This window comes from Pleurodeles waltl, unplaced genomic scaffold (assembly GCF_031143425.1).
Source record: "Pleurodeles waltl isolate 20211129_DDA unplaced genomic scaffold, aPleWal1.hap1.20221129 scaffold_39, whole genome shotgun sequence".
NCBI classification, from domain to species: Eukaryota; Metazoa; Chordata; class Amphibia; order Caudata; family Salamandridae; genus Pleurodeles; species Pleurodeles waltl.
Genome location: NW_027150097.1, coordinates 9,920,365 through 9,931,020, shown reverse-complemented (window position 1 = coordinate 9,931,020; position 10,656 = coordinate 9,920,365). Strand labels below are relative to the sequence as shown.

Sequence of the window (10,656 nt, the reverse complement as noted above, 5' to 3'; positions counted from 1 at the left end):
AGTCCCAGCGACCCTCTACAAGGTCACATAGGTTTGGGGTCCATTCGTGGTTCGCATTCCACTTTTGGAGTATATGGTTTGTGTTGCCCCTATCCCTATGTTTCCCCATTGCGTCCTATTGTAACTATACATTGTTTGCACTGTTTTCTAAGACTATACTGCATATTTTTGCTATTGTGTATATATATCTTGTGTATATTTCCTATCCTGTCACTGAGGGTACACTCTAAGATACTTTGGCATATTGTCATAAAAATAAAGTACCTTTATTTTTAGTATAACTGTGTATTGTGTTTTCTTATGATATTGTGCATATGACACTAAGTGGTACTGTAGTAGCTTCACACGTCTCCTAGTTCAGCCTAAGCTGCTCTGCTAAGCTACCATTATCTATCAGCCTAAGCTGCTAGACACCCTATACACTAATAAGGGATAACTGGGCCTGGTGCAAGGTGCAAGTACCCCTTGGTACTCACTACAAGCCAGTCCAGCCTCCTACAGTGAGGTATTGTGCCTCTGGACATATCCGTTTTGATCTATGTGCACGAGTGACGGGACAACTTGAGAGTATCTTGCAGCAAGGATTTTCCCCAAAATGTTATAATCGGCACCCAAGATAGAGATGGGCTGATAATATTCCAACTCAGTGGTGTCCCTGTCAGGTTTAGGTATTGAAACCAACAGGTACTCTTGCAGGGAGTGGGATAGATCTCCACATTCAAGGGGAGCTTCATACACTGCTACTAAACGGGGTGCTATTATTGCGGAGAATGTTCAGTAGTATTCTAAGGGGAGACCGTCATGGCCCGGGGCCTTATTATGGGCCAGGTCTTTGATGGCCTGTGTGACTTCTTGTGTCTTGATCTGGGCGTCTTGTGCAATCTCGGTCACCGAGTGTATAGGTGGAAGTGGGATGTACACTAAGAATTCCAGTGAGGCAGCTTGAGGTACTTCATGGGAGGGTTGGTAGATCACAGAGTAGTAAGAATGGAATTCCTGTAGCACCTTGCCCTGAGTATGTACAAGAACTCCCAAGCGTGAACGAATCTCTGTGATGGGAGTCGTGCTGTGTCCTGACGGATAATCCAAGCAAGTAGGCATCCAGCCTTGTCCCCTTCCCTGTGAACCCTGGCTGCATAGGCAGCAAAGATGAAACGCCGTAGGCACTCAAGCAGGGTAGCATAGTGGGACTTTGCTGGTAAATAGGTGGGAACAATTGCAGCATCATTACTTCTCTGCTGCCTAGATCGGCAAGTGAGGTTTACGCAACGGTTATTTCCTTCTGCAGGGTCCTACGCACCCCTACAATTTCTTTCATGGAGGAGCCCCATATGACAACTTTTAATGCATCTATCACAGTGGCCAGTCCTCAGGATCTGCAAGTAGCTCGTTGAAGGCCCACCTCCAGGCAGCTCCAACTTAGTATGTTGTATAGGGCTGAGTATTATAGTCAGGCGAGGGTAAGGGCGGGGAAAGGGGGCAGTGGGAAAGAAGATCTGTAAAGGAAAAGGTTAACGTGCCAAATAATCATAAACAAGATATTCCTGGTATAATATGCATCTTTATATATAACCAGCCTCAATCCTTAGGAGGATCTGCAGAGTATAATGTAGCACAGTGTTAATCTTCCACAATAAAGACTCACAGTCAAGAATATAAACACACTTGAGCTCTTTTCAGGTGTATGGTTCCTGAAGTGTTCTTGTCACACTTCCACAGATACTCAGGATGCTGCCAAAAGATCTGCATTCAATCATACCCTCTGTACACAGTTCTGATCCTTTCTTTAAGACGAAGAGAATGAGCCTCGAGCCAGAGACTCAAATGTTTCAAACATAAAGAAACATTATGACAGACAATGAGTACTCCATAACACAACTTCCAATGCTGTTGGGATTAGGCAAGGGACCTGGGGAATGTGGGTAGAGCTTTTCCAACAATCAGACAATAACCTGGTGAGTGCGCAAAGCGCTTTTCTGAAGAAGAACACGGATCGCAGAGATCGCTTTCCGTCTTACTGCTCAGAGCGCGGCCACTCTGTGTTCTTCGATTTACTGTGAGAGGCAGACTTTAAGTCTGCAGCGGGAGCCGGGCTTCAATTCTGAAATGGGAGCTCGACTTTAAGACTGCTGCGCTGGGAAGGAGATGTGCTTCCAGTGCATTGCTTAGGAGCTGCTGGAAAAAACGCAGTCACCAGACCAGAGCACCTGCTTCGACAAGGATCCCAGGATAGTGAGTGGCTGCCACAGGGTGGGTGGCACCCAAAAAGAGGCTGCCATGCTCAAGATGGCCGCCACCAGGGTAGCTGGGACTTGTAGTCACAAATCAAGCACTGGAAATGAGAAGGGAGAAAACATTTGTAATTAAAGGGTAGAGGTGGATTTAGAACAAAGTATGGCATATTAATATCGGTGGAGGGCGACAGTGTTGTGGAGCAAATTTCAGTAGTGAATCGTGGAAGACTAGATGAATGAGCATAGTTCGGGGCAATTGTAACTTGTACATGACAGGATTAACCTGTTGATTGACACAGTATGGGCCAATATACTTAGGATGAAACATATGTTTATGTTTAAAGACAATGTTGCATGTAGAAAGCCATACCTTGTTTCCTGGTTTATAGATAGGACCTAAGCAATGTTTTTTGTCATTCTGTCTTTTGTAGGCTGATTTAGCCTTTTCTAAATGCTTCTGAATTTGTGCTTGTGTGTGATGGGTTTGCTGCAAGGCGTCTGTAACAGTGAGTGTGAGTGCCACTTCCAGAGGTACTGTGATTGGTAGTGTCAGGGTGGTACCCAAATAATCCAAGGTTTCGAGCCTGTGGAGGCATTATATGAATTATTGTAGGCTATTTCGGCAAGCCAGAGTTATGATAACCATGAGTCTGTGACTTCCTCTGCATAACACCTCAGATATTGGTTTAAGGTTTGATTAAGGTGCTCTGTTTGACCATCTGTTTTTTTGGACGTTGACTAGTAGATAACGTAGAAGTGACTTGCATGGCTTTGTACCAGGTTTGCCAAAAATTGGATGAAAAATGAGGCCCACGATCTGAAAGGACCACTTTAGGTAGTCCATGAAGTAGAACTATATGTTGCAAAAGAATGGTTGCCAATTGACTTGAAGTTGGCAGTACAGTACAAGAAACAAAGTGAGCATATTTCGTAAGACTGTCCACAACCACAAGAATCACAGAGTAGCACTGCACTGTGGGAAGTACAGTAATAAAGTCTAAAGTTATATGTTGGTGTTTTGGGGAGTTGGAAGAAGCTGCAAAAGACCTCTGGGTTTTGAATGATCAGCCTTACCCCTTGCACATATTTTGTAGTTTGTGACCATAGTACTGATATCTTTTTTCAAGGTTGGCCACCAAAAATATCTCTGGACAAGATCTACAGTTTTTGGGACACACAGATATCCTGCTTTTGGACTGGCATGTAACCAATGGAATACTGTTTTGCATAGTTCTCCAGTGGGGACAAACAGGCAATAATTGTGTAAAGGCAATCCTTGAATAATAGTTCATTTTGGATGCTCTTGAACCCGCTGTGGCCAATCCTCAATGTGAAAGTAATCTTGAATAGTTTCAAATAAGTTCTCGGTACCAGTGAGACATAGAACTTTTTCTGGGGTGATTATGGCTTGAGGAGGTCCTTTTTGTATACGTTGCCATGGAATGCTGCTGCAATAAAGCATCCGCTTTTCGGTTGTCTGTCCCTGGTCAGAATGTTACAATAAAATCTAATTCTGCGAAAAACAGCTGATTCCTACATTCCAAGTGTATTAAGATATTTTGCAACTTGATAGGACCCCCTGCAAGTACCTTTTCATTGATGGCTTGCACCACTTTGGGAGTTGTCATTTTGATACAAGGAATGCTCAATGATCGAGCAGTCTGAATATCAATAAAATTGCTTGTGGCTCCTGAATCTACTACAGCACTTACCCTATACATTTGTTCATATGCATGTAATTCCAGTTCTAGTTGCAAGTGCACTGTTTTCAGTGGCGCACTAGGGGCTTTTCTATGAGTATAACGTAGTTTACTCTCCATTAACATAGCAAACATAGGAATGGAAATCTTAAATTCAAATATACAACATACAATATATTTCAATTTAGATATGTATTATAGCTAATTAAACATTCAGTTCGCACATAATATAATCAACATAGAATCAACCAAAAAAAATATAATACAACCCCCTAACCTAAATGAAACGTACATATATGAAAACATAAATAACATACCAGTAAATACACAAAAGTAAACAAATAACACAGAACCAACAAAATCGTATGCATACAAATTTACAACCGCCTCATACATGAGAGGATATTTAAACAGCACAATAAAGTTACTGCTTTGATGCTACAATTATGCGTTGTAGTTTGGATTGTATAAAATTCAACATAATAACAGCCAATTCTAGGTTATAATTTCTTGATTCAAATTCTCGTGTTACAGGCCTGATGGTAGCCAATCCTGATGGTTGCAAAGTCCTGATGAAGGTGTATTTATATTTTTCTTCACTCACCGAAACACGCGTCGGCTTGTAAATTGGCATGTCTTGAACATTGGCATGAAGTGTTTGAAATTGGCAAATTTGAAGCCCTGACCAGGATTGGCTACCATCAGGCCTGTAACTGGAGAATTTGAATCAAGAAATTATAACCTAGAATTGGCTGTTATTATGTTGAATTTTATACAATTCAAACTACAACACATAATTGTAGCATCAAAGCAGTAACTTTATTGTGCTGTTTAAATATCCTCTCATGTATGAGGCGGTTGTAAATTTGTATGTATACTATTTTGTGATTTTGTTGGTTCTGTGTTATTTGTTTATTTTTGTGTATTTACTGGTATGTTATTTATGTTTTCTTATATGTATGTTTCATTTAGGTTAGGGGGTTGTATTATATTTTTTTGGTTGATTCTATGTTGATTATATTATGTGCGAACTGAATGTTTAATTAGCTATAATAAATATCTAAATTGAAATATATTGTATGTTGTATATTTGAATTTAAGATTTCCATTCCTATGTTTGCTATGTTAATGGAGAGTAAACTACGTTATACTCATAGTATTGCTTCCCTGTGTGTTACTCTCAGTATCTAGCTCAGGGACCCTGTTTAGATACGAGCACTAGGGGCTTTTTCCTGAGAAGGGATAGCCACCACACTCAAGTGTAACCTTTCCCTACTACTTGGGCTGACTAGTTTTCTGTTCCTCGGTCTGCACTTGCTAAGCTTTTGTCAGGCAACATAGATTTAGTTTCTGGCTTTACTGGGCATTCTTTTACAAAGTGTCCTTTGTGACCTCAATAAAGAGATGCCCATTTTTACGACATAGATCTTTTTCTTCTTAAGTTAAAGGTTGTCGTACTGCTCCCATTTCCATGGGCTCTGTGGTATTACCAATGTGTGATTGTTGGACCATACCTTTATCATGTCTGCAGTTTACTTTTTCTGTTTTTGTTCTCCTTTCCTTTCTGCAAGACGATGATCTAACCTTAACAGAAGATTAATGAGATCTGAACAGGTGGTTGATTGTGGGTCAATTTGTGCTAAACATCCTTCAAATCGTCCTTCAGTCCTTGATAGAAACCACCCACCTTTTTTTCCTCAGGTCATGAGCCTCCCTATATCAAACAGTTAATTTGAGCCAAGTAAGAAACCAGATCTTTATTGCCTTGCCACAACTCTTACAGTTCCCGATCTGGTGACTGCTGTTTGATCAACTACGTTCTCAAATTCTTGGACAAGCATTTTCCAATTATAAAGTAGAGGGCTGTCTTGGCAGACCAACAAAACAGCCCAGGTAGCTGCATTGCCTGATAAGTAAGAGATTAAGAATGCGATACAGGACTGTGGGTCTGGAAATGAGCTAGGTCTACATGTAAAATGGAGCTCCACTTGAGTGAGATGAGTTTGTACTTTGCCAGGATCTCCAGAAAAATGCTCTGGGGTGGCTAAAGGTATCGGTGTGGGGACTGTAAGGGAAATGTTGGTGGGCTGAGATGGACTTGGAGCCTGTGGTGAAGTTGTCCAAGTGTTTCCGAACGGAGTTTGACCATCCTTCCCAACCTTATCCTGCAATTGCACTACCTTGTCAGCCCAAGCTGCAGTGATGTTTTTTGACTCAACTTAATCCTGCTGCATTTGAGTGATGACCTTTAACAGGTCATCTAAGGTGGCCATAGTAAGAACTCGCATGCAGATCAGGAGGAGGTCAATTCTCACTATTCTGTCACAGTGGCCAGTCCTCAGGTTCTGCACGTAGCTCTTTGAAGGCCGCCTCCAGGCAGCTCCAACTCAGTATGCCGCGATATCGCTGAATATTTCAGTGACCAGGCAAGAGGATGGGTGGGGGAAGAGAACACCGGGGAAGGAGATCTGTAAAGGAAAAGGTTAACGTGCCAAATAATCATAAACAAGATATTCTTGGAATAATATACATCTGTATATATAACCAGCCTCAATCCTTTGGAGGATCTGCAGAGTGTAATGTAGCACAATGTTATTCTTCTATGATAAAAACTCACAGTCAAGAATGTAAACACAGTTGCTCTCTTTCCAAGTATATGGTTCCTGAAGTGTTCTTGTCACACTTCCGCTGACGCTCCGGATGATCACAAAAGATCCGCATTCAATCCCGCACTCTATACACAGTTTTGAAGAAGATGATAATGAGCCTTGAGACCAAGTTTAAAATATAAACAAACGTTATGAGAGACAATTAGTACTCTAAAAAACAACTTCCGATGCTGTTGAGATGAGGCAAGGGAACTGGGGAATGATCACTTTCCGTCTTCCCGCTCAGAGCACATCTGCTCTGTGCTCTTTCATTTACTGTGGAAGCCGGACTTTAAGTCTGCAGAGGAAGGAGAATTGCTCACAGTGCCTTGCTAAGAAAACTGCTGGCTGGCAGAAAAAAACTCCATCACCAGACCAGAGCTCCTGCCTTGGCAAGGATTGCAGGACAGTGAGTGGCTTCAGCAAGTGGGGTCACCCTAAACAGAGGCTGCCACGCTCAAGATGGCCGCCACCAGGGTAGCTGGGACTTGTAGTCCCTACTCAAGGACTGGAAATGAGAAGTTGTGAACATTTGTAATTAAAGGGTACAGGTGAATTTAGAACAAAGTACTCATAGGGTTGATAAAGCATGTTGTTTAGTTTAGACATGAGTCTTATACTAAAACAAAGTGCCCAAACACACAACCTTATGTTTAAACATGTCTCTTCGGGCAATATAACCACCAACGCCCTGAAGGAACCAGATGCAGATTATCACAAGGGGAACCACTATTTGTCAGTGGCAACCTGGAGAAAGGGGAGGGGGCATTCTGCTGGTTTGGGGAGGGTCATAGAATGCACATTACTGCGGTGCTGATAGTACTCCCCCCTCCCGTGCACGGTCCAGGGCCCAGCTTGTGAGGATGGAGGAGATGGAAGCGCTGCAGTAGACGAAGCGCATGCACATCGTGGGCAGGAACCCATGAATCATTCTCTGGTCTGTACCCTTTCCAGGCCACTAAATACCACAAGGATTGACTGCGGAGTCTAGAATCCAAGATCGCTCAAACTTTATATTCCCACTCCCCATGTACTAATGCTGGGCTGGGGTAGGGGTTGGGGGGGGGGTTGAAACTGTTGTGAAGCCAATTTCAATAGGGAAGTGTGGAAGGCCGGATGAATGAGCAGAGTTTGGGGCAACTGTAACTTGTACATGACAGGATTAACCTGTCTGATGCCACAGAATGGCCCAATATACTTAGGATGAAACATATGTTTATGTTTAAAGACAATGTGGCATGTGGAAAGCCATACCTTGTTTCCTGGTTTATAGATAGGACCTAGGCAATGTTTTTTGTCATACTGTCTTTTGTTCTCTGATTTAGCCTTTTCTAAATGCTTCTGAATTTTCAGGGCTTGAAAAATCTAGTTGACCACTCGCTAGGGCGAGTTTTATTTCATCAGGTCAAGCTATTTTAGATCCTACTCGTGGCGAGTGGGCAAAGAACAGGTGTTCTTTTCAGTCAGAAAATGAATTAGCAATTAAGATGCCTTTAAATCTTATTCTTCTCACATTTGCTCCTGTTCAGAGACAGAGGTCAATAGTCATTTTGTTTTCTTGCAACACAAATAGTTTTCCTTGTGACTGCAGAGTTCCAGGATTTTGTAAGGTGAACTATGTGAAATGAAAGGCTATTGGTATCAGGTTTGTCCTAACACACAACATTTGTATAACTAAGTCAACTTTACAAACATTTCAAAATATATTTCAGTAGCTGTGAAAGACTGTTTTTTGTACCCCTGTGTGCTTGAAAAAAATATTTTAATAGGATGAAAAAGAAGGCAGAACACTTTATTTGGTGATGTGCAAATGAAACATGTTTCCTGAAACCCAATTTTCACAGATTATTGTTAATACACTGTATAGTTTTATCAGTAAAGCTGCAAGTTAGTTTTTCGACATTTCTTGGAAATTTACTGTATGTAAATGAGAGTGTGCTACCACATCATGCTTTAGTAATATACTTATTGAAAGTGAGTGTTTAAAAATAAACTGAGAAACACTCCTGCCCTGATGGCAAAGCTATTAGTAAACTGAGAGGCAAGTCATGCATGGGTCATGTTTACCCTATATGTTGGCTAGATTTATAATACATGGAGCAAACATTTAGTGTATTTAATCAACACACAACATTGGTATAACTAAGTCAACTTTACAAACATTTCAAAATATATTTCAGTAGCTGTGAAAGACCTTTTTTGTACCCCTGTGTGCTTGAAACAAATATTTTAATAGGATGAAAAAGAAGGCAGAACACTTTATTTGGTGATGTGCAAATTAAACATGTTTCCTGAAACCCACTTTTCACAGATTATTGTTAATACACTGTATAGTTTTATCAGTAAAGCTGCAAGTTAGTTTTTGGACATTTCTTGGAAATTTACTGTATGTAAATGAGAGTGTGCTACCACATCATGCTTTAGTAATATACTTATTAAAAGTGAGTGTTTAAAAATAAACTGAGAAACACTCCTGCCCTGATGGCAAAGCTATTAGTAAACTGAGAGGCAAGTCATGCATGGGTCATGTTTACCCTATATGTTGGCTAGATTTATAATACATGGAGCAAACATTTAGTGTATTTTAATCAAATAAAAGAGGATTGTTAACAGCAGAAATCCTGAACTCACATATTTGAAGTTGCACTCACAAGTGAGAATGAAGAAAAAGGTGACTGTAAAATACAATATTTGCCTAGGATCACACAATTTGAGACCCGTTTCCGGGTCAAGTACATTACAGTTAGGTTGAGTAGATTATTCAAGCTACTCAACCTGAAGGTCTAATAACATTTTTATGTTTCTTCAAGGCCTGATTTGTAGATATAGAAGTCAGAGCATATATTTGCTTTGGAAAGCATGGTGAAAAGACGCGAGCACTGCCTCTAACATGGCAATATATCCTTTCAGGTAGACCACTGTTGTGCTCAGGAAACCTGCCATGGTAGCACAAGTATAATCGGGACATTACTTCTGGAATGGACTGCCCCGTTCTATGGGAGCTGAGAACTTTGTTGCAGAAGATTTCATCTTCCTGTGCTGCCGTTTCCTGCGGAAGAGTAGGATTAGTTCTAGCTGGTTGAAGAGAATAGACAAGGCTGATACAACCATCATGATAATGGTGAAAACGGCCTTCCTTATAGTGTTGGGAATATAGCAACTATTGTAGTATGTGCAAGGGTCCTTGGTGCAAGTTACAAAGGGGGAAAAATAAAAGTCAAACAAGTACCACTGCCCAAGCAAGAACCCAGCTTCAATGATCACCTTGACGACCACACTGATGGTGTGAGTGCGGATCAATGTGCGATGGGCATCTGACCTTTCACCCTCCTGCTCATAGGTCTTGCAACCATCTTGCATGTTGGCAGCCATGAGCATCCCTTGCTCTCCTTGTGCCACTGTGGAGTGAAGTTCAAGCTGGTTCGTCTTCTCCTCTCCCCTTGACAGGTAGATCACATAGCCAAGATGCACAAGGGTTGGCGCGGTGACCAACAGAAGTTGCAGGGCCCAGTACTGAATGTGGGAGACTGGGAACAAAAAATCATAGCAGGCAGTTGTGCAACCTGTCTGCTGAGAGATGCAAACAAAGAGGGACTGGTCGTGAGCCCAGGCCGTCTGTGCAGCAAGCACCAGAATCACAACTCGTTGAATGAAAAGGACGGTTAGCCAGATGTTGCTGATCACCGTGGAATGTTGTGGTACTCTGTGCAACAAAACAGCCACCACTCCAGCACCTCCCATTTTGGTTTGATTGGTCTCTCCTGTGAAAAGCAAGAAAATATATTAGCCCTGAACCAAAACGTCAACTCTACATTTTTATTACATCTTGTACATCTTAATCCAAACCATCAATTTGACAGCAAAAGATGACTAAAACTTACACAGCTAACCTTAAAATGTGCTAAACAAGCCTTGGCACAAATTCTTGTTAATCGGAATGAAAATGTTAATCCTGCTTGTATAATGTATATATACTTCTGTGTAGGGCAGAGTTGATCACCAAGTATATATCCAATAATGTGCATATATTTTACAATCATATACTGATGTGATGTTATAGTAGTTTAAAGCTTC

The 10,656-nt window shown here is 41.3% G+C and overlaps 1 protein-coding gene across 1 annotated transcript; it reads right to left on the bottom strand.

Moving 5' to 3' along the window:
* Positions 1-9,549: 9,549 nt before the first annotated feature.
* LOC138276472 (gap junction alpha-2 protein-like) lies at positions 9,550-10,323 on the bottom strand. Its single transcript, XM_069219198.1, has one exon. The coding sequence runs from the start codon at positions 10,321-10,323 to the stop codon at positions 9,550-9,552; it is 774 nt and encodes a 257-aa protein (XP_069075299.1).
* Between the last annotated feature and the right edge of the window lie 333 nt (positions 10,324-10,656).

What these genes read in the sequence shown, in the direction of transcription:
- LOC138276472 (XM_069219198.1), bottom strand. Translation starts at nt 10,323, where the DNA reads ATGGGAGGTGCTGGAGTGGTGGCTGTTTTGTTGCACAGAGTACCACAA.